Source organism: Haliotis asinina, chromosome 15, assembly GCF_037392515.1.
Source record: "Haliotis asinina isolate JCU_RB_2024 chromosome 15, JCU_Hal_asi_v2, whole genome shotgun sequence".
Classification (NCBI taxonomy): Eukaryota; Metazoa; Mollusca; class Gastropoda; order Lepetellida; family Haliotidae; genus Haliotis; species Haliotis asinina.
The window spans coordinates 26,345,465-26,371,384 of NC_090294.1; the positions used below are offsets into that span (position 1 = coordinate 26,345,465).

At 36.6% G+C, this 25,920-nt stretch overlaps 1 protein-coding gene across 1 annotated transcript in view; it reads right to left on the reverse strand.

Moving 5' to 3' along the window:
• The window catches only part of LOC137264876 (vitamin D3 receptor-like), a 136,021-nt gene that overhangs the window by 88,918 nt on the left and 21,183 nt on the right, over nt 1-25,920 (reverse strand). Inside the window, exon 2 of the mRNA XM_067800223.1 lies at nt 17,423-17,534. Within this exon, the coding sequence (XP_067656324.1) occupies nt 17,423-17,494 (72 nt within the window). The 5' untranslated portion in view covers nt 17,495-17,534. The remainder of the gene's footprint in view (nt 1-17,422; nt 17,535-25,920) is intronic.

The following is a 25,920-nucleotide window of genomic DNA, read 5'->3' on the forward strand; positions in this document are numbered from 1 at the left end:
TAAATGGGTGGGTGGTTGAGTGGACAAGTGGATGTATGAATAAGTGGATGAGTGGACAAGTGTGGGGGTGGATGAGTAAGTGGTCAGTCACCAAGCTTACATCTGTTGCACTAAAACCCCACATACATTGCCCTAAAACATCCATTCTTCTTGTGAATCACATCTCACAACAGTAATGCACACAGATTGCTTTCACAGATTACATAAAACAGAACACATATCAAAACCCTCCTTACATTCTAGAAGTTACAGATTAAAAACAAAAACTTATTAGAACTATATTTTTTCAACAAAAAACATGAAAGTCTAATCACAAAAAATCCTTTCTTTTCGATCAGTTTCCCAACATGTCCATAGAACAACCTTGATCTGTGTCAGACAAACAGAACCAGCATCAATAATAAGCCACAAGACCTTCATAATTATCCCTGACTCCTGTGGTCTTGGAATAAGGGAAATCAAACAAGTCGATGTTGGAATGAAGCTCCTTCAATGAACAGGCTGCAAACTAAATTAGATTGGTTTTCTGTTTCTTTTTTTATCGAAAACCAAGTAATAACCAGCTGGGATTCTGGATTTAGGACAGCTGAGGATTTCGGTCAAGTTGTCATGCTACATTGTTAAAGACTTCCAGGAATCAAAGTCAAGCTGTTCCCCATCCTTATTAAATATCATTTCTCAAGGCAGTTTAATTAACCATGTTAGCTAACAATTTTTCAGATGAGTTGAAAAAGCAACACAGCTAACGAGAATGTTTAATTTTGAAAATATAATGTACATTTCTGGAGCCCCTTGCTGTGATATTGCTAAAAGTGAGTGAGTGAGTGAGTGAGTGAGTGAGTGAGTGAGTGAGTGAGTGGTGAGTGAGTGAGTGATTTTAGTTTTATGCCACACTCAGAAATATTCCATAGGGTGGAAGTCTGTAAATATATCGAATCAGGACCAAACAATCCAGTGATCAAAGGCATGAGCATCAATCTTGGCAACTGGGGACCGATGACATGTGTCAAACAAGTCAGTGAGCCAGATCACCCGATCTTGTTAGTCGCCTCTTATGGCAAGCGTAGTTGCCTTGTATGGCAAGCATGGCATGCTGAAAACCTATTCTACCCAGGATCTACCCAAGGGTTGAGAAATGCCTGCTGAATGCCTGTCAAATGCCCGCAAAGTGACCTCAATCTGCTTGCAAAGAGCATGCATACAGTCTAGGTGGAAACCAAGGCTATTGAAATAGATCATGACCATAAAATAAATATGAAAATATGAAACAAATATGAAACATAAAACTGCATTCTGAATTAAAATTTGATATCATATAGTACTTTCCTGAGCAGAGATTATAGACTCTTACTACAAACATTGAACAAGCTTTCACCTTTCAGCACCTCATAATGCAGCTTAGATTGAATGATCCCAGGGTGTTGAAAAAAATGTGACGAAATGTGATCAAATGACAATTGAGAAAATAGCAAAATAATAGTACTGTGAATAGAACAGCATTTATTTAAAAGACCTGTCTACTGGAATTAAAATATTATTGCAACATATTGCGATATTGACAATCAAGTTCAATATGGCCAAACGCTGCAATGATGCTAAAGTCACTCTCGCATTTCAGCTATTTTGTCAATCAATTACATTATTTCAAAAAGTGTAGACAGTAACATGAGGAAAAAGAATAAAGCTTGTTTTATTTTCTAATCCCAAATACCATCCACAGAAAAAATATTGCAATGTACGATTTAAAATATGAACTGGCTGTCATTATTATTGGCACAGCAAGGGCATGTGAAAATAAACCTGCTTCAGTTCCAGAATGAAATCAAAGAAGTACCCTGTGCTCTTTAGAATTCCCTGATCGTTTTCGCTTCTTCTGAACATTCAAGCATTATCCCAATTCTACATGGAAACAGTAGTGACTATAAACAGTGCTAAGTCTGAACTCCTTGTACTGAAGATAATGACATGCCATTAGTCTGTGGGGATTCCACGATTCCACCGTGGCAGCTGGACTGGTAACAGTCATTAATCCTTCACGTGTTTCACAAAGCGATTTTTTATGCACAATGACAACAACAGAATTGCGAAATGAATCACAGTAATGGAACACACTAGTGAAACTGATATCACCCACTTGGACATTTAAAAGAACAAAAATGTCAAAAGTAAATCTGTAATTTAATCTTTACAGTGTTCTCAAATTCAAATGTTTTGTTTGGTTGTTGTTTAACGCCGCACTCAGCAATATTCCAGCTATATGGCAGCAGTCTGTAGATAATCAATTTGGACCATACAATCTAGTGATCAAAAGCATGAGCATCGATCAAAGCATTTGGAATATGATGACGTGTCAACCAAGTCAGTGAGTCTGACCAGCTGATCCCATTAGTCATTTCTTATGAGAAACAAGGGTTGCTGAAGATCAGTTCTAACCGAGATCTTCACAGGTTTCAAATGATGACATCGCCAATATGAAAATGGCAACAACCTTAAAAATAATTCATGCTCTGTTTAGAATGATTAATCAAATAAAGGCTCACACATACAGGCCCCCTTTGCTGCGTGAGTTTCCGCTCGCGACCGAAAAATCTCCGAAGATGGCCGAGCGTGTTTCCAGTATTACCGACATTGCTTCCGATAGGGCCGATGTGTTTCTGTTATTACCGCTAAACTACCGATATCGCTGCAATTGTTTCGCGAGTGGGCTGCGTTTGTTTACATTTGAGATGCAATTCCTTCAAATTTGCTGTAATTCCTTCAATTACTTAGGGGGGCCTGACATAAAATGTAGCTAATGGCTAATCCCACCAAAAGTTTAGTAGACAACTTCAATATTATAAACTTGCAACATAATTAGTTATCTGAGGTTAATGTTTGACTTGAAGCAGAAATAGATTCTAGTTTGAGGTAGTGTCTCCTGCTCGACATAATCCCCATGCTGTTGATCATTTGCTTGTCTGGTCCAGATTTACTGTATACAGACTGATGACATGTTGCTGGAACATTGCTGAATGCAGTGTTCAGCAGAAAAAAATAACAATAAGTGAAATGACCAAATGTCACCCAGATTGAAATACATATTTTATTAATGTCCATTTCTGTACCACTTGAAATTAAACAATTGTTTATATACACTCTTACTCTTTTGATTTGGTCACATATTTTCTTTACAAATTTACCTTGTAACCACACTTATAACATCAGCGGTAATTTTAATGTTTACCAAGAACCCCACAAACATTCTTGTGTTTGTATGACAGCATATATTCAAATAAAGAAAGAGTTCTAAATGATGAAGATCATTTCTCCCACAGACGTTTGTTGTTGATAAAGTAAATTTAATCATACTAAATTATAATTCTTCCAGACTTACACTCAGCAACAGCTTGATGGTATAGAAATTATCAATTTTGCTATGTAATATACACTGTTAACAAAATTGATTTGTTTTAAATGTTTAAACCAACAGATTGTCCAAACAAAAGAAAAACTTAATAAAGAGCACAGACAACCAGATCAGACTGACTGACGTCCGTGTCAAACTGTAATCTTTCTTTCACTAACAAATTAATTAAAGATTCTGATCAAAAACATTTTGTATTTTTCACTGTGGACAAATATTCTTATGTTGTCATTGGAGAGCAGATAAACTGCCTGTAGATTTAATTAAGTCATATTTGGATAAGAACCAAACACACAGTGGGAGGTTTCAAATGTTACGTTAAACATCCTTAAATCTGCAGGAAACCTTGCTTCATTGAAAGCATAGAATTTTTATCTCCATTCTACCATGATAAAACTAATAACAAATGTTCGCATATATACTGAATGAAGCTGGCGAAGTTCCATGTATATGCAATGAGCTGAATAAATGAGTGAGTGAGTGAGTTTAGTTTTACACCACACCAGACAATCCAGTGACCAACAACATGAGCATCGATCTGTGCAATTGGGAACCGATGACATGTGTCAACCAAGTCAGCAAGCCTGACCACCCGATCCCATTAGTTGCTTCTTAAGGCAAGAATAGTCGCCTTTTATGGCAAGCATGGGTTGCGTGGTGGGTTACCGTTGTTGCTGAAGTGTTTATTCACCACGCCGATGACCTGGGTTCAATTCCCCACAACTATGTGTGTAGTAATATGCTACCACACAAACTCGTTGACTCAGTTTTCTACTGGTCATTCATTTGACTGCATTAGGTCATCTAGTTCCATGTAAGTTTTTATGTTAAGGCACATATTGTTGTCAACAAATCTTAGCTTACATTTGAAAGATACAGCAAACTTGTATGGAACATCAGAAACCTTTGATTAACCTTTTGAAAAACAAATACACTTTTATGTTTATGAACACTTTGTTCCAGAATTCCTGTGCCGTCTGCTCGGTAACACTGAGAGTCCACAAGCTTCGTAATTCATTCAATGTATCATTACAAGACATGAATTTGCATGGATCAAAGCACTGACAGTACCATAAACATAGCTGTCAATCCGGGCCCTATCTCTGATAAATGGGCGTGACACTGTGAAACTAGTCCTGAAAATTTGCACATGACCTCTCTAATTTGCACTGACATCAATATATAGCCCCAAAGGATACCAAAAATATCTGAAGGTGTTATCCTGGTGAGAACATTATCCATTGTCTGTTAAACAAACACATTAATTTATAACAGCAACAATACCTTATGCCTGCTAAACTAATTTGGGTGTTGTAAAGAGGGTGGATGATTTCAAATGCTTCGTAAGTCATTAAATTAAACTTTCGTTAAAATCGAATTTCATTAAAACTCACAGCTGTCAGTCAACAGGTTGACGTGAGGCAAATCAATGACATATAAAAGTATAGAATTGAACTATAAATAGTTCAAACTGGTCTTTTGGTCTAATTGAAAGACCAGTTGTCACCATATTATTTCATCCCAGTGAGACATCGAACAAATTACCTGTGCCATATTGCATAATATAGTCTTTGTTGCCATCAATTTCTGGATATAGGTTTACTGTTTATGCTATTGATATGTGTATTCTATCTCTGATGATCATCCAGCTTCAGCCATATAAGGCTGGATATGAAATCATAAACCTTTGATTAAATAATCTGGGCATGGTGGGCGAGATGTCTAAGGCACCAGGCTAGTAATCCAGCGAGCTTGGAGGTGATGGGATTGAGCCCATCTGTGATAACTGGGTGTTAAAAAACTGTTGAAGTCAACTTTGTGTGCAGACACTTTCAGTGTTGTCGCAACCTCTAGTGTACAGTACACAACCCTCTTCACTTAAAAGAACCCATGAATCTTTTGGCAAATGACCAGATGGTGGCGACATAAATATGAGCAAGCTATAGTCTCTTTGCCATGAAAACTTACCAATGAATTTCACTTTAGACCAAAAAGTAAATCAAATAAAGGGATCATGATTGCGAATTTTGCCAATTGCACATTTAAATTTATTCAACTTACAAAATCATAACAAACAATTATAACTTCAAATCACTACTACTGTTTTGCATTACATAGGTATACGTACATTAAATGAAACACTGAGGAAGAGTTGCATTGGTTAACGCTCATCACGTACTGCACATGCATTTGGTTCACTGTTCCAACTACTGTGCTTACCCCCTTGTAATATAAGCCAGAAATAGCGATTTGAAACTATGATTGCTTGTTAAGCAACTTTTATCCTAAGTTGAATAAAATTCAGAGATTTTAATGTGCAGTTGGCAAGGTGGAATTGTGAGTGTGCACAATCTTAATTTCACTCTATTTGATTTACTTTCTGGTCCAAAGTGAAATTCATCGGTACATTTTCAGGGGAAACAGACTATAGCTGCAGGTACAGCCGCTTACAGTAAAAGATTAAGTACTGTGACAATGTGTTCCAGTCCAGTAACGATAATATCTCAGCCTAGATTTCTCCTAGATTACAGTCTGTTTGCTTTCATTTGAGACTGACGAATGCAACAAAACCAAATTTTGCACGGTCAAATGAAACTGACAGACCAATGATTATTTCTCATAATTTTGGATACCCAAATAAAAAAAGTTGTTTTCCAAACGGTCATTGTTTTCTTCTGACTTTTCACTATTTCTTACGAGACGGGACACTTGCTGGTAGAACAGCCAGGTTTGTGAGTTGCACATGTGGACTTGATATTTCACTTCACATGCTCGTTGATTACGTGGCTGTTCTAGCAGCAAGCTGCCACCCTCTTGACAACAAGATTGTGTTTGTGCACAATTCATCTGTCTCAAATGCAATGAAATGTACTGTAACTATCAACAATCATGGAAAAACAGAGTGCAATATTATTGTGCCCAGGATAGCATCATCTTCACAATGACATCGGGGCAGTGGGAAGCCCAGTTGGATTCCACACTTCAGTGCAATATGTGAAGCCCATTTCTGGTATCCCCTGCCATGGTATTGCTGGAATATTGATAAAGGTGGCATAAAACTAAACTCATTCACTTTCCAAGATTGGTACTAGACTTTTTTCTATCAGATCTGCAATAAGATTCTAATCTTCATTCAGCCATTAATAATTTGAAAATTTAATACGAGTAAGATAATTTCAGTTTACAGAAAACCTATAAGACTTTTTTCTATAAGATTTACTACAAGGTTTTTATTTTCTTTGAGCCGTTAATACCTTCAAACCTAACGACCAGAAATGTGTGATTGGTTACCAGAACAACAGATGTATAAATCTGACCTAACAGTCACCCAGACATAAAATAAATATTTCGCTGAAAAAAAAATCTGAAACAGCAGCTGTCCAAATTATCTCAAACTTTAGCTTGACAAGACATTCAGTGGATCACAAGATCATGTAACAATGCTGATTGAATAGCTAATCATGTAGTATTAACCAATATTGCTTTGATTTATTCATTTAGAGAAAATTTGGTTGATTTCTGCTCTTAACAGAGTGGAGGATTATTGTGTCATTATTGCTTTTTGCGTAGGAAGAAACTCTGGAATTAACAAAGGACATGAAACTCACGGAAAAAAGTTGCATAACATTAACACACTGACAATCTACTGAAATCAAACAGAGTGAATGAGTGAGTTGGGTTTTACTGAGTGTGTGAGTGTGAGTGTGAGTGAGTGAGTTTAGTTTTACGCCTCACTCAGCAATATTCCAGCTATATGGCGGAGGTCTGTAAATAATCAAGTCTGGACCAGACAATCCAGTGACCAACAACCTGAGCATCGACTTGCGCAATTGGGAACTTGAATGACAGGTGTCAACCAAGTCAGCAAGCCTGACCACCCGATCGAGTTAGTCGCCTCTTACGACAAACATAGTCGCCTTTCATGGCAAGCATGGGTTGCTGAAGGCATATACTACCCTGGGACCTTCACGGGTCGAGTTGGGTTTTAATCACTATTAGCAATATGCCAGCAATTTCACAACAGGGTACACAAGAAATGTGCTTCACACACTGCACCATTGTGTGGAATCGAATCCAGGCGTTTGGTATGACATGCAAACACTTAAACCACTTGGCCACCACACTGCACCTTAATCTCACGGAGACTTTTTGTGTGAGTTACGTTTACTGCACTGAATAATTTATTTCTGCCAATTTAACCTATCTAGCAGATTTTTGGGGTCAGTTTCTGAAATCTGAAAATGGAGAATAATATTATTCAAATATTAATGACAATAAATCTGTTTCCAGCCAATACTTCATGACATAGACGTAGCTACCTTAAATGAGACCCACAATGCTGTCTATTTGAAAATATGTTAATTTTGAACAGTGTGTTGATTACATTAGTGATATAATGTCAGACAAATACTGGTCAAAACTAGCATACATTTGATCAATCAACATTTTTTCTTCTTATCTCTGGTAGGTAGAACAGTTAATGTGCATCTAAAGAATAAATTTGGTCACGCCCAAAACCATCAAACAGTATAACACAATCCAGCTGTTTCTATAATCCCTGAGATGAAAAAGAATTAATCCACTGTGTAACTGTCATCAATCCAGATTTTCTTCCACCTGATCTAACATATGCTGTGCTATCAGAAAATCGATAAGTCATTGTGAATAACACATAATGTCTGAAGGTCCTGAGAATAATTTGTCATCATCTGTGTCTGATGACACATCTTTGATGACAAATCAATATTTCCGAAGTGATACCAGCTTTGTTGGTGGATATATATACTTAGGGAAACAAATAAGGGAACACCACTTCATAGCTGTGTGCTTTTACTTATTCTCAGACTTCTAGTTCCACAGTGCCATTCAAAGGTGGTGATGAAAGCTGGAATAAACTAAAGGAACACTAAAGGACACATGAATTATTCCATGCTCCCTTATTTGTTTCTCTCAGTATATGAAAACACAGAAAGTAACATGAAAACAAAATCTGGTGTTTGCTTTGTTTTTTTCCCTCGGTGCAATTCTTCAGGTGGAGATTACATTTTCTGTTGTAAATATACTCAGTTTCAGACAATCAAGTGATTGATGTTATGAATAGCAATAGTACACAATCAAACAATCACCAAGACTGAAACAGTGTAGGCTGCTTAACATTGGAGGAAAACCTTTTCAAATATTTACCATTTTTTATGTTCTTATGTAACAATTTTCTTTGTGAATTTTTTTACAAAAACCTACTCGTCCATCAACTGTTTCATCAACTGTTCCATCAAACTTCCCGTCACTTGTAAAACTACACATATCCATGACTTCGTCCATCCACTGATCCATCAACTCCTCACACAAGTCCATCTCTTCATCCATCCATCAATTCATCCATCTACTTGTTATCTTCTCAACCATTAAGTCATACATCTGTTCATTCATCAACTTGTCCATCAACTCCTTGCACAAGTCTATCAACCATCAATACTTCCATCAAGTGTTCCATCTGTTCATCCATCAATTCCTCCATCAACTCTTCCCTCAAATTATCCATCAACTCGCCATGATCAGTGAAGCTTGACATGTGTACTGATTTGGGACTCTGGACCAAGTGCAAGACAATAAACCCATGCTAAACATTACAACATCAAACAAATTTGGTTCAAACAGGTCACATGATCTACAATCTTACAAAACAAATAAAATTATGATCAATGATTGATTGCTTGGAACAAACCAAATATAACCATCAATCAAAATTGAACTTTCCACCTATTCTAACAAGGTTATTCATTACTTTACACTCAGTAAGAAGATAACATATTTGACATTTCAAATACATACCATTACTATTAGGAAAAAATACCACAGGGCCATGAGGTCAGAATTTGTTAAAAAAGAAAAAAAACTTCTTAAAAATACTATAATCTTCAAAAATAAGTAGGGGAACTTCATTTTTGTATTTACAGTTAAAAATATTTAGGAGATTTATCGGAGTCAATCGATGTTGATAAGTTAATATGGAATGATTTGAGAGTGCGTTACCATTTGCACTTCCCTACAATCATGGGTATTTGGAATGTAGTTGCTTTTGAAAGATGATTGGTGTATGGCGTGTAATTTGCATGTGTACGATTTTCATTTTAAAACAAATGACTAGAAACAAACAATAACACGTGTGATGAGTGTCAAAACTTATATTCAAAGTAACTTCTCAACCTTGAAAACCATCAAAATCAAGAATGGGACCCTATGCATGTGTATAGGGCTACTGCACCTGCTTATCACAGTGTTTAGGGGTGGCAATAGAGGGAATTGGTGGTGTGTTCATAAGGTGTCTGTCCTTGAAACATTTGTCAACATTTTCACTTCCTATCCAAATTGAAAGTTCAGTTTCCAAACCTTTTTAAAAGAGTATATTATACACCACAAGAAATTAAGAAAGAAATATTCATCCAGATTCCTGTAGTAATCAGCCATGCCTTGAATCATATGACTTAACCTACCGGGTACCCAGTCACAGCTGGTTGAACAGAGGCAACCCATGAACAAGCTAACTTCCCTCAAGTGGGACCACATGTATCACATCTGCTTTTTGTTGGCAAGACTGAAGTCCTAGAAACTCTCAGAAGTCAAGCTGCCAAACACGGTTGCCCATCCTAGGACTGTCCGCAACCAATGTTGCTTCACTTAAATTGAATTTTTACCTGGGCTATATGCACAAGACCATGCATCACCAACTGAAAATATCTCTCATTTCGTGATAAATGGAAAGAAAAGGCTGATTTACATAACCAACTGGGCACATTAACATAGAAAAAAATCAATCTTTCAAAATTAAAGGGAAAACTACATATTTTGTAGTATTCATATACTACCTGACCTAAAAAATCACATTCAATAACAAGCACCTTCAGATTTCTGATATGGTTCACAATTCATGTCAAACCAGTCAGATGTGACTTAATCAAAATTGAGAACTATGGCAGATTTTCTGATTTCTTCAGTCTAATTGGACTACAAAGAAAAATGCTAGTTTTCCAGCTTCAGGGGAACTGTCTAATATATTTCCTGATTTTGTCATTCAGAAAAACAAATGGTATGTACATTTTGCAGGAAATGACTACAAATCCAGTGACACTATTTTCTAACTTGAGAAAACTTACCTGAGTTTTCATAAAAAATAACTGATATCACAAGATATAGAAAAAACAACTGAAATCCCCCTCCTACCCCCACCCCACCTCCCTCCCCCTAAAACACACACACACACACAACCTCAAAATAACACTAAGAATTTGCTAAGTTACCCTCAAAGATAAGACAAAGATACGATTCAGATAACACACATAAAACAGTGAGATAACTAATAACAGTGCCAACTAATAACAATAACATAAAAATTCAAAACTTAAAAAGCAATTTGTTTTATTTACATAACAGTCAAACAAGACCATTTTATTCAATACTGATATTGATCTGTAGTGTCTGTGACCCTGAAATGAAAGTTACTTTCAGTAGACTGCTTTCGATCACAGACCAGCTGTTGTCGTCAATTTCATGTGGTCTATGTAACATGGGCTGCTGAACAGGCATTCACTGACACATATTTCACTGACAAACAAAGGTATTAGAGGAGGCATATAAATCCCCAACCACATTACACAACAGTTATATCATACGTCTAGGGCAGTGAGGCACTGCAGCAATATTTATTACCTATTAGATACATTTAGAGGATGTTCGACAGGTTATTAGCCAATGCAGATGAAAGTATTCTCACAGGTAGTATGAATCCATCTAAATGTGAGTAGATGAGTGAGTGAATGAGTGAGTAGATGAGTGATTGAGTAAGTGAGTCAATAGATGAGTGAGTATATGAGTGAGTAGGTGAGTGAGTGAGTGAGTAGATGAGTGAGTAGATGAGTGAGTAGATGAGTGAGTGAATGAGTAGATGAGTGAATAGACGAGTGAGTGAGTGAGTGAGTAAGTGAGTGAGTGAGTGAGTGAGTGAGTGAGTGAGTGAGTGAGAAAAAAATTATGGTTCTACGCTGCTTAACATTCCAGAATAAACTTCTTCACATGTTTCAGCAATGTTCGAGAATCAAACCTGTGTTTTCGGTACGATAAGCAAACACAACCAGGCTACACACCCCCCTCCCCCCCTCCACACTCAATCTCATCTACAAGCATGTCCTTGTGATGCAGCAAAATTGTGATGTACTATCAAAACACTACATTTTCCTTCCTTTGCTATTTCTATCCGCTATATCAAAAATAGATTTGCTAGTTTCATATGAACTTACTCCGTCGTTGAGCTAAGACAGTTTAAAAACTATGAATTATTAAGACTGGGACACCTGTAGCCCGAAGGCAAGAGAAAAATCTCTGTCATCTGTGAATGGCAGACATTTATCAGGAACAAAGAAGTATTTAAATTCCCCCTTGGTTGTGTTAATACTTTGCAGATGTGTTTGCAACCTAAAGCACATCGTGGTGCTTTTACTGGTTTCTTTAAGTGTCAGTCTCTTGATTTGTGAAGTTTATTAAAGAAATTAGTTATTGTTTCCTTGCTAGTTGGCTGGACTAGTCCAATCACTGGAGCTTGATGTATCTCCTTTCTCAACATGTGTTACTTGTTGCAATCTGTCATGTACTACATCTGTCATGTGTCATGGATTACCTTGGGACCATAAGTTCATTCCAATTTATACAGCACTCCGAAAAGGACAGAGAGTTGGAGAGTGCATTGAATATTCGTTTCTTTTCATCCTCATCAATCATAGGTGATGATGGGGTAGAATAGCAGTTCAAATTAAACGTTAAATTAACGGGTTACATTCCCCACATGGGTACAAAATGTAATTTAGTCCATTTCTGGTGTCTCCCTGGTGATATTGCTGGAATATTGCAATCATAGAACCATCTAATTATCTGGATCTCGATCCACAAAGCATTCTTAATGTTACGAGTGATCATAATTATATAGTTTATCATATAAGAACAAATTACTTAGCAGTACAAACGCTTTGTGGATCAGGCCCCAGATCATGATGGCATTTAGGAAATTAAAAACCCTGGTCAGCCTGACCATCATAACTATGCAGCATTCATTCTACTCCTCCCACCAAAAACTGAAGAAATAAAGTACTTTGTACAGGCCTTTGTGGTTTATTCTAATGGGCATTGTCAGGTATTGAGTAACGTAGAATAGAAGTTAGTAATCGACCCTGTCTATTGTGACAGTTACTAGTCGCTGATCACTGACATTGAGTCAGTGCAGATCACATACTGCCACAGAAACATACTGGCACTTATTGTGTGCAAGCCCCTTCTGCTCAAACAATGTCACAGCATTTGTGACATGTCTAATGATAAAGATAGCAACAGCACACTGACCTTGAAGTGTAATTACATCACTGTTCTATATAATGCCCTTCAATGTTTAACAAATAGAACATGCAGGTGAGCATGTCACACGGCTGCAGAGTGTTCTGATCTTCCTGTCCAATCAAAGACATTATAATGACCATGAATGCTACTTATACACCTCTAGAGATGGCACTCTATTGTCTCGCCAAGTTCTCCTCTACAAGCAGCTTCACGGCAATTCTCTTAGAAATCTTGGGATTTTCTACAGAACTGCCCATGGATTTTCTGAGGACTAGACCTTGATTTTGAGTTATTTTACTTGTACAAACCTTGAAGATTGATAATGATAAAAGTTTGTCATGCTATCACTGAAACCGATTGTAAAATTTCACAAATTTGAAATCTTCCAATATATTGTGGTGATGTCTGGTTTTGAACCAGGACTGCAGCCCTTCGCTTACTAGCTTTGGGATTTTATCCACTAGGCTAGCAAGGATCACTGTGAAGAATATGATTGCTTTTCAGTATGAACCATGAGTTCCTCACAGGAATGTGCAGGACATGGGTAGCGCATTCAGAGCATGTGTATGCAAAGGCAAGATAGCGGCTGCCAGTCACATCCCAGCTGATTTCAACAGTAAATACCAAATATTACAAATGTACCTACAGTATTCCACTGGAGATATTGCTTGTTTGTGAGCAAACGATATCAACAGTGACGTCACTGACAGTAGATTTTGTTCAATGCCCTAACAATGCTATGACGTCATGAACTTTACAATGCTATGACATTGCTGCAGTACTAATGGCAGTATTGTGTTCAAAGGTGTACATTTCTCATTGAAAACTATGATAAATAAAATCTCACCATCGTGTCTTCTGATATCAAATATATTAACACTTGCTGATAAAAGTTAACATATCCTCGGCATGCATGAGATATTTGCAGCTTTATGAACAAGGGTTGATGTAATGGACATCAGTAGATACTCAGGTGAGGTTTTCTGTATTTTTGGTCAATTCATAAATTGGATAAAAAATCCTCTTCGGTTTTGACTGAAAAAGTAAGCCTGCATCAGAAGGAAATTGGGGCAGGTCTCAGAGTTGGTTTTGATCTTTCACAAACAGCTTGTCACCAAAACTATCCCGTCATTCAATCATACGATTATGATAAGTGTATATTTGGACTTTGTAATCTCTTGTGTGAAGTTTATTAAAACTTTTATTCAATACCATTGGCATGCATCTGGGTGAAATTGAGTGACTGTTTTAATGGTTTGCACCAGACTATGAATTGTGTGCACCAACTTACCCCTTATTTACATGCAACCATGTTTAGACTACGTTTAGAGACACTTTGAAACGAACATGACTTATTTGACAGAGAAAACATATCTATCATAAATGTCAGAATTATATTCCAAATGGTTACCATGGCAACATGTATATATTAGACTGGGGAAAACAAATAAGGAAACAAGAGTATAATGTATCGTTTCCGTATTTTCAGATTTTCACACATGAACACATAGTGAAATACCACACCCCTGTGGAGAACCTGTAGGTAAGAACTGGTCTTCAGCAGCTCATGTTTCTTACAAGAGGCAGCTAATGCTCTTGGGTTGTCAGGCTTGCTTACTTGTTGACACATGTCTTTGTATCCCGTTTGCATAGATTGATACTCATGACGTTGATCACTGGATTATCTGGGTCTGGATGCGATTATTTACAGACTGTCACTATATAGCTGGCATACTGTTGAGTACAGTGTTAAACACATTGAGAAAAGAATATCATACTTTCATGTGTTCCCTTATTTATTTCTGTCAGTATATATGTACATATACTATATTCAACTTGATTATACTGTGGAATCTAATCAGCTGATTTATATGCACATTGTAGTAAACTGATATGATGTGAGGGCATTGAGTGATGTCATGTCAACAGCTGTTTATGCACACAGGGAATGTGTGGGTCAAGGAAACTTGCTGATGACCTTTAGAACTTTGTGTCTAAAACACTGACAATATTATCATGATCGCATTGTATAATGATAGCAGATATGTCTTAACGCCTGAATAATTACTCTCAAACACCTGCAAATATTGACACAGCAAAGAAAGAACTTGTAAGAGTCTATTTTATTTTCTTTGTCAGTTTTAACAACAGAATCACTCATGACACCAAAGGAACTTTCATTTTTACGACCCCAAGTTACAAAAAAAAGTCAATTATCTTTCTAACCTTTTAGAACAGACAATCATTGATGGACATATTCATTATGTACATAACCATATTTTCCCATGTTTTACCAAACACCTATTATTACATCTTGTGGTGGAATTCAGTTAAAATTTCATTCCAATATCCTTGAGGGTTGCAATAACGTATAGCTTTTTGATACAACTAGAATTTATCAAAATTTCACAATGCACTTTACATACACCTGACATTAATCTATTCTGGTAACCTCTTTGAGTGGCATTTTAGAAGTTGGGGAGTCCAAGACAGACAAACTTAAATTAAGGATAGCAACTTCTTTATTATGATAGTGCGATGTTTTGGTACAGATTCTTGCACCTGCTTGACAACGTTGCAAGTATCTGTACCGAAACGTCGCACCATAATAATGAAGTTGTTCTCCATAAAGTTTGTCTATCTCCTATTCTGGTAAGAAAATGGCTAACATTTCAGAGTGCCAGAGGGACATTTGGCAGCATTGAAATTCTTGTCTATTTAGAGTGGTTTTGGGTTGATTTTCGTAAAACAGTTTGATCCTTGTATGTTACATGTCACATATTGCATTTTGATATGACGGTCTCAGCATGTACCTCAATGAACTTGTGGTTCCCATCGTTTATTTTACAAACAATTTTACTGTCACATTCTGACATTCTTTTTTTTCCTTCTTTCAGAGGCATTTTAGAAGTTATAAAGGTGAAAGAAAACAAAGCGCTAACGATAATCAACTTTTTTATTGCAATCAATCTGTCGTTTCTGTATTTCATGCTGGTGTTAGTATCTGCACTGAAACGTCACACTCATTGCAGTAAAGAAGTTGACCAGACATTGAACTTGGTTTGCCAAGTTCCTTGATTCAGTTCAACATGGTCCTATACATGCACCTGTCCTGTTATGTTTTTGTAGTTGTTCGCCATTTTGTTGGATGTTGCTATGGTTACAACATATGCATACCATGCTAATGATATATAAGCTTGTCACCATGGTCACATACAGGGTTCCCACAGGAATCAGATACTAATTTCTTTACAACCTGTCACTGACAAAATACAAATTCATAGTGTGCTGTTTACATGCTATCCAAGTAAACAGTGCATACTCCTACCATTTTTTATTGCCTCAAAGCTTTTGAGTGATTATTTATGGTTCTACATCACTGTAAGCAACATTCCAGCAATATCATGGTAGGGGACACCTGATATGGGCTTCAATCCTTGTACCCATGTGTAGAATTGAACCTGAATCTTTGGCATGACAAGTGAGTGCCTTAACAGCTTGGCCACCCCAAAAGCCCTTACAGCTTTTGAGGATGAAGATCAATTAAAAAGAGGTTTAGACAAAAAAGGACATAAATATGTTGACAGACTGGGACAGAAATGTTTATGATCACACAAAAATATTCTCTTGGAGTTAAAAATTCCATAGATTTAATAATATTTATCCAGTACATTTGACCAAGTTCATGAACGATTAACTGGGGTCCTTCCTTCAAAGACCATGTAAAATCTAATGCTTGGAGTACATGGTATAGTGAGACAATGTCTCTCCGACTTCATGTGATGTGCTGTCTAGCCCTCAGTTACCAAAACTGGACTTGGAAATGGGAATAACGGACAAAAAAATTAGCAGCTATACCTCAACCAAACCAGAAAGGACTCTCCATATATTTCCAGCAACAGCAAGGTCGAACTGATCTGAACCAACTTGAGAATGAAATTTTCACAAAAACAGATGCCAAGATACAACTTACTAAACAGGCCATTTTAACTGAATTCTCACAGAAATGCATTGATCCTTAAACATGATATTGGCTCTTTTGAAACCAATATTCAAACAGAGAATCACAAAAAGAATTCTAGGTCTCCAGATGCCCTCAAGGAATTCTTTGACCATGACATCATTACAAAATGTAATGAATGTTTCACTAATCCCAGTTTATATTTATCTTCACAAATACTGGTCGTTGTTGTCTTTTGTTTAGGTAATTCACCTGGCCATTTTACAAGCTGTGCTTCTACACCAACAGGAAATGTATATATGAAATGTGACAAAATATGAATAAATACAAACCAGATTCAAAAGCAAAACAAACATCAAGGACATTGTAGATTCTTCAGGTTTTGTTTGTTCTTAGTTGGTTATCCAATTAAAAGGTTGGTTTGCTTGCTTGTTGTTCAACAAAGCACTCAGCAATATTGCCCTTGAGATAATGATGACATGTGTCAACCAAGTCAGCAAGTCTGACCCGTGATCCCGCCTTTTAGGGCAAGCATGGGTAACTGATGACTCTGGATCGTCACAAGTTTTTAATGGGATGTAACTGTGTAATGATTTATCCCAAACAGCTGCTGGTGCTGTAAACTCAAAGGAGATCATTTGTTATAAACACAAGAACAACCACCAAATATCACCTACCTCATCTCGTTTTCTCAGGTCCACTGATTCATCTTCAAACACCCAGTTACCTTCCTCGCCCGACGATGCCATGAAGGTAAGATTATCCAAGGTATCCAAAAGACAGAATTGACTAAAATGAGGAAAACAGACACAAAATTAATATTTAGTTCCGTACATATTCACCATTACATGTGATCTTGACCTCAAAGATGATTGTCATTATGTATGAGCGAGTGAGGTAAAAGCCTGCTCACTGTTTCAGTCACGCTATAAAGAGACACTTGATTAAAATATTAATTATTTAGACACAAGATTCTAAACTTAGAGACTACAGATATGACACATGAGTTATATTATTATATCCCAAAGCAAGCTGAATTCGACGTTCTTGTGATTTCGACGATTTCATTGCTAGCGCTATATTGAGGAAGTACGTGCGGAATCGGAGTGCACAAACAGTTTCATTGGTAGGACGGATGCCCAGTTCCTGTTGTGAGACATTTTATTGACAACTGAAATCAATAAATCAAGTTATGTAAAGAGCAAATAAACATCAATATTATTTACCCTCGATCGTTAATACCACTTCATATGCAAAATCAATTGCCTGTATAACAAAAAATAGCGACCAAAATTCAACACAATCAGTCGTCTGCTAGTGACAGGTTATGTATGAAAAAGGAAGCCACGTGATCAAAACACTCTCTTGCAGTGCGGAGGGAAAAGTATGGCTCATCGTCGAAAACACATACAAAAATACCCAGATTTGACAAGCGGTTACAGTTTCGCTGATACGATGTCATCAACGCTATTTTTGTTGGAAACATGTGATATTTTTTGTGAAATAAATGAATAAACCTTTATCACTCAAGGTTAGCAAAATCAAAACTTAAAATGATATTACAGATAAAAATTACGTTTTTGTCTTATATCATCGAAAACCCCTCACACTGGGATATTTCACTCCACCTAATGTGATGATCAAGCATAAATGCACAAAAAACATTTCATTGTGAAACAAAGAAGGCCTGTTGACATATATGGCTAATTATTCAGATAAAACTAAATCCCCCAACCCCCCAAATATAAATGTCCCTACTTCAAGTGACTGATTTCAACTACATCCCACTGACTAGAAAATTTACCCCAAAATTAGTAGCCTTCCAAAAATCTACATAAAAGTACATAAAAATGGGGAACATTCTCATGATATACCTAATATATAAAAAGAATGTCTGTCAAAGTCACAATATAATATGAGGTGTCTTCAAAATCATGTCATATATAATGGCCTACCTTTAGAATACAGCACCACAAACTTTAAACACACGCCATAATACTATTTTACGTAATTGCAGGTGATTTTGTTCAAAAGCACATTCTTGAAACAATGTCTTATGACCCCAGCATAGCAACAAGGTCGTCAAGCTCAGCAAGTGCACATAAGCTCCGTTCACTGATGTTTCATCCCTACCAGCCATGTCATTGCAGTAACCCAATGATGTTGCGAGTTTCCAGTAGTACTTCACTGGCGGATGCCCATTTTTTCGCAAGCACCAGTTTTAAACATATTTTCTTTTTTTGACTAATATGCTTATATTTCTTTGTCTTAAGAGGTGCTGAGGTGTAATATTTTGTGTATTTAAATATTTTGTATTTTTAAAATTTAGTAAGAATGCCTTACTTTGGATCAAATGAATTTCAAATGTAAACTAATATACATATGTATCTTTGTCATCCAGTAATTTGCACCATTACACTGAAACAGAGTTTATTTGTATGCATTTTTCGGAGCGGTAAGAATGCATTACACTTGACGCGTGAGCCATTTTCGTGCTGGTTCGGTCAACTTATTCTATATATTAGAATTATTTCAAGGGTTTAGGTTTAGGTTTAGGTTTAGGTTTAGGTTTAGGGTTAGGGTTAGGGTTAGGGTTTAGGGTTTAGGGTTTAGGGTTAGGGACCACATGAATAGCATTTGTTTTCCTTTTGCATTTTTAACACTTAGTTCACACAAAAAAATGGGAGACCAAAAGCATCCAAAGTAAAATAAGATAAAATGTTTTAATGTAGAAATTTTGGGCTAATGGAAATCGGCCTCGAACTTGCACTCCAACCACTTTCACCTCTAGATCTACATATTTTCAGTAATGATTCAAAGTCTAACTCAAACCCGTGCTGTCACTAGACATGCCCATGTCTCACTCATTCCTTAGCGCGATCCACATTATCCTTACTGTGTTCCCTACAAAACTTTTATGTCACGAAAGCACCCAATGACTTTTATACAAGCACCTCATTCATGCGTGAACCGCGATACCGTTGTCTGACACCTGACGTCAACAACCGTTTTCAATTCGAACCATATCGGCTCATTCCACACAACATGGTATCTTGTAGATTATGGAATAGGACGGTTGTGCCAAATGGAATCGGGGCCATTCGGCAACCGTCAGTAGATTCAAAGCATGAGACACCAAGTCTACCTGTAACATTCATAACCGTCCATAACCTATTCGACTCTTTCCGTTCATTACTGTGACGTCACAGGAATGACTAGCTAAATTTGCACATTGTGCAACAATGTGGACTGAGCTTGTCGGGCTAACAATCTGAAGGTCGCGGGTTTGCCTACAACGGGTTCTCACAAACTGGTTGCCTGTCTCAGTGACATGTGACCTGTGGCTGAGAATGTCCTCACATGCTGAATTCTAGAGGCGCTGCCCTGTTTATAGCGGTTCTGATATTTCTATAGCCCTTCTCATAAGGTGATTCACCAATGCAACAATTATCTGATATTCCTCACAATTAAAGACTGCTTATACTATAACAAAATATTATGAATGTCAACTTCTGTATTGCATACGAGATGTTTCAGGGTTATTCATTGGCCTTTGACAGGCGTCCATTTGTAAGTGATATTGCTTGCAAATTGAGAAAGATGCAATTACTTTGTTGAAAACTTTTAACGTTTCTTATTTTCATGAATTCTGATGTCTCTTGATTCAGAACAAACGTAAGCCTGTGAAACAGTTTCGATAAATCTGCGTCGTCAAAAGACTGACAGTTCTGTCAATAAAACAATTTATTACTAGTACTTAAAACCCGACATCTGCGTTTTCTGTCCAATATTATAAACATGTATGTCAATCAGCTCTTAGAAAAATGTCCCATTAGTCAAAATAAATATTCTTTAATGTCTAACAGCAAGCATATGAAAATAAATCCACACAAACAACAGTTCGACATAAACTATTTCTGCAAGTGTCAATTGCCATTGAAATGATTCACCCCAATAGCACACCAAGAGTTGTCTACCTTGGTAGCTTTGACCTATTTCCATGATTGACCTATCACAAAGCTAATGTGACATTTTGTCATGAAGCAGTGCTAGGTTGATGCCCTACTTCGCTCATAGACACATAAACCAACATATAAAATAGGTCAAGCATGGCAAGCTACACCTGATATAGTCATAACAAACAACCACGAGACTAGGGGTCTCTTTCAAACAGGTACGTAGGTCAGTATTGACTTACACTACAAAAAAAATTGAAAACCAAAATCACAATTTCTTTGCTGCAACATGTTTAGATGCATGACTGAAGAATCAAACTACACTGTTAATAAGTTAATATGATGCTGATTTAAACATCATATCAGAAAACAAGTTATTAGAACTCCCACAAAAAGATTTATGTTTTCACATTATCCGTGTAAAGTAAAACCCAAACACTTCTGTATGTATTTTTATGTAAATCTGATTAAAATATAACCCAGAAAAAAAAAACTAAAGCATTTGTCATAATTGCCCTTTTGATTTAGGAGGTGGGGAAGAATTAGCATCGCTATGTCAGAACCTCTCCATTTTGATATAAGAACAATGGTGGGAAGATGTAGCCTAGTTTAGTTTTACACCCCTTTTAGCAATGTTCCATCAATCTCATGGCAGGGAATAACAGAAACGGGTTTCACACATTGTGCCCAAGTGGTGAATCAAACCCTGGTCTTCAGTTTGACAAACAAACGCTTCAACCACTTGGCTGCTCCATACACCCTTCAGGAAACAGAAAATGGACAACTACTTGTCCAAGGCACCATTGTAAAACTTCTCAAAATGCTAAGGTGATTTTAACATATACGTTTACCATGACTATAGCGTGAGGATTACTTAGTTATATTGTTGCTTAACGTCACACTAATCAATATTTTAAATTTATTATTAGTATTACACAGTATTACCACTGTACAAGTATACTGCAATAGAACTTTCAAACAATACATAGTGCAATATTATTTCGAAGAACTGGTATAGAACAAATATGTAAAGAACAAATATGAAGTTGTTGTGATTCACAAGGTTATTTCACACTGTGTAATAACATCTCGTGACGTATGACGTCAACATGATTTACAGTTATGACGTCATAATGGTAATACCTCTGTCAAAACAGTTTTAGACCCAGTGCTTGACCCTCAGGAAAGCTATAAGTCATCAAACTCCTTGAATTCTTAGGGAAAGAATTACTTTGCTCGATATTAATTTGCTAATGTTGGGTTAGTAATAAATAAAACACTAAACTATGTCCAATGTAATATGATATTTATGAAACTCGCTTTCGTTCGTTAAATACCGAACCATTCAATCGTTTACTAAATATGTTATTATATGTGACATAGTTTAGTATTCTCGATATCCATATCCACTACCATTCACAATAAATGTTTTCCTTCATTATTCAATGACAAAATGCCATCCTGTAAAACTATAAATTGTATAAAAGAGAAAATAGAATCGCTGAGCATGCAACCTACTTTTGAGACTGCTGTTATCAGAACCATATCATGTAAGTTTAGGAAATTATAACGCAGAAAGTGATTGACATACACAATTAGTGTCACTCACTGTCAAATACTCAGTTCGAAACATGTTCCAATACGCATTGCAATATAGGTACCTCAATCACAAAATATTTCAATAAAAGATACTTGCTGATACACAACCGTAATCCTTATGACATAGTTTCAGGACAACTACAACACATCTCAGGTACTGAAAAAAAACAAATCTCCAACGAAACCAAATCGGTTACCAGGGATCTCAAGAAAGCCAAGTTGTTAACATGAGCTTTGGTGTTACGTAATGATACGGGGCAAAATTACTGCACAAGATGAAAGAGAACTGTTAGCATGGTAAGACATGAAACAGACAGAATCTTACCCGACATCTGAAGGATAATCATGACACTAGTGGCTGTATTGAATGACAGAGGCTTCATCAAAAACATTTCATCTCAAGGCTTCGAACATAAACCCTTCTACCTGGCTTGATAAACAAGAGCTGGTTAATGTTTGTGACCAAAATATCTCCAAATAGGAAAATGACCACTCACAGGAATTATTACTTCCAACACATGACAGGAGATTAGTTTCCGAAAATATGTCTTTGGATTTCACCTTGCTCAGCCGCATCAAATGTGATCAGTACAGATTATAATTAAGTTAAGCAGGGTAAACATTATATGGCTTTAATCTCTGTCGTTGCCAACCAAAAACATTGGTGTTAATACAGATTACTACATCATTTTTAAAATCAAATTGAGTATACTGACATGGTAACCCTTTGTAAGAACTTTTCGATTGTGAAGTGTTCAGAGCTCCAGAAAGGTTTGTATTTGTGTCCTTTATACAATAAAAATAACATTCACCCAATTAATAACAAAGAGTGGGGGAGAAGGGGGTGGGGGTGAGAGGGAGGGGATGTTTTTAAAAGCTGGTTTTTACCTAATAAGAGCTTCTGAAGGTTGTTGTGAGGACCATACTCAGTGGATTTATTCCTACTTGAAAAGTGTGACTAGTATATCAGCTTGGAAACATCAAACTTTTGACAGCATCTGGTACGATTCTGGATACAAGAATTGAAGTTAACCTGTTTCTAGCACTTCGAACATTCACAGACACTAATTACTTGACCCATTACTTTTTACTCCGGCTACTTTTGTCCCCATTGGTTTACGGTTTGTACTCAAATCTAAAAATGTGTGTTTCAATATAATTTACTGACTATTCATTCAGACTGTGTCCATTCACTTACCGGTATTTCCTAATTGTCTGATTTTTGCATTTCAAGTTTGAGGTCACCTTGAAATGGGCATACTGGATTATTCATGTTTTCAATTCCCCCAATCTTACAAAAAAACTTCTGCCCTCACTTTCCTACAGATATATGAAGACAATCACACTGTGTATGTCCTTTCCGTCCATGACGAAATATACCCTATACTTTCTGTAGTTTTTAGTTGAAAAGATGAACTAACTGTCCCTTTGAGTTTGTTATAAACATGGTTTATAAAGTTCTAATAAACATTATGTCTTCATTCACAGGAAAAAGACAGACATGCTGTGAACATAAATCTGTCTTTTCATATCTAAAAAAATTGTATATACCATGTGTTTTAGTTAGTGGAAAATGCAGCATATGTTCGAACTTGTAATCCAAAATATAACACAAGTTATAAAATATCATTAAATTGCACTTTTGTTCAAGTTGCTAAACCAAACAGCAAAGCCGTTACAGACTTTGTACTTCACTGTATTTTGTCTCCGACAAAACAGGTTAAGACTCAGCAGGTTGAAGACTGACTCTTTAGCAGACCTTTAGGACCTAAAATAGTCTTCTAGTTCCAGTGTAGCTTAGTTGCATGATCTGTCTGGACTTGTAAGTCAGGTCATCAAACTGTTACATGATGGATGGCCAACTGTCTCTGTGATCAATGACTACTGTCAGTAGTCAGCTCAGGACAAGGTCAGACAGAAAATCAGAGAAATATCATTAGTTTGCAAAACAAACATTGAAATATACCCACACTTTCATCAGAGCCATCTGGGTTTACAATTTAGCCTTAAATAGTATTTGCTTTCATTTTGTACATGTTTTCTCCACTGTCTCACTTTCCAACTAAATAATGTCTTGTTTCTCATGGGTTCCCATACATTATACAGGATCAAAGGAAGATAACTCTAAACATGCAAAGAGAAGAGGGGAGGTAATGCACTGCCACTAACTGAATGACTGAAACAAATAAAGAAGATTAAGAACAGTCACGAACAGTTGTGATGATTATATCACTGATTGACAGACTGATTTTATGGCAATTAACCCAGTGGGCTACTCCACTGCCCCTCCTTGAAGAAGGAAAATGGCAAAAGAAACACATGAATGTTTGGCAAAACTTCCAACCGAGTGCTTTTAGAATGTAACCGATATTCAGCAGATCCTGACACAGCTAAGGAAGGTAACTCTACACAGATGATTGATAAAACCACAAGGCAGCTACTACAGCTGGTAAGTTTTAACATTCATCATACTGTGAATACAGACACAAAGACCAGCCTCCCGATTTTTGTCTACAGAGACAAAATAGAAAGACACCCCAGCCTTTGACCAACATCACCGTATTCATCAAGCTAACGATTAGTCTGGAGACTATTAAGATCAATCAATAAGTATTTCTAATGATCAATCAGGCTAAGTCTATATGAACTGTGTCACAAAGGATCATGCTATTGATGTATACCACTCAAAAAAAGTAGGGGATATTGGATTTACAAGAAAGATTGATAACATACAAATGATGAAGCTAAGGAGGAAAGGGATGATGAAGAGAAATTAAAGGAAAATGTGGCCAGTTTATTCCATTCCTTTGGAAACGTTTCATCGGTATGGATATATATATTAGTTTTCCCTCACATCCACTGGCACTGGCTGGTGGTATGCTTGCAAAACGGAATATCCCCTAGTCTTTGAATGTCATTTAGAAGTGTAAATACATAAGAATGAAGATTTTATGGATATCAACTTCTTTATGAGAGAACACAACGTTTCGGAGTTAATGCTTACTCCTTCATCAGGTGATTGAGAAAGGGATACAGAGGTGTATTTATATGTACAGGTAAAACAATAACAAAGTAACAAGTGGAATGAGTTAACGAAAGCTAGTATAAACAAGCACTGATAGGAAGCCGATAGTTAAGATAACAATGATGGAAGCCAACGGTAATGCATTACAGTTGATTGGATATGTTTACATAACATGATTGGGGATAAGGATGGAAGCCAATGGTGATACATACGCATGATAGGATGATGTACATAACACACGATAGGGGGTGAGCATGTTTACATGAGGGTTGGTGATGTACAAACATCAGTATGTTCCATACATGGTGAATACAACATCACAAAGGCTATTAAAACCTGACATTAGTCATATTGATTATGGATAACTGAAACAGAAATCAAAATATATAAAATACATAAATATATAAATCACACAAAAAGTTACTTTATTTTCATTCCATTCCTTTCATTTCTGACCATATCCAATTAAAACATACCACAGTGACCTTTAGACAGTTGTTTTTTTATTTCATTTATTCATGGTTTTAGACTACGAAAACAACACCATGGCAACTAAAAGCACTGAAGTACCATTCAGTTAGTGAGAGAATGTTTT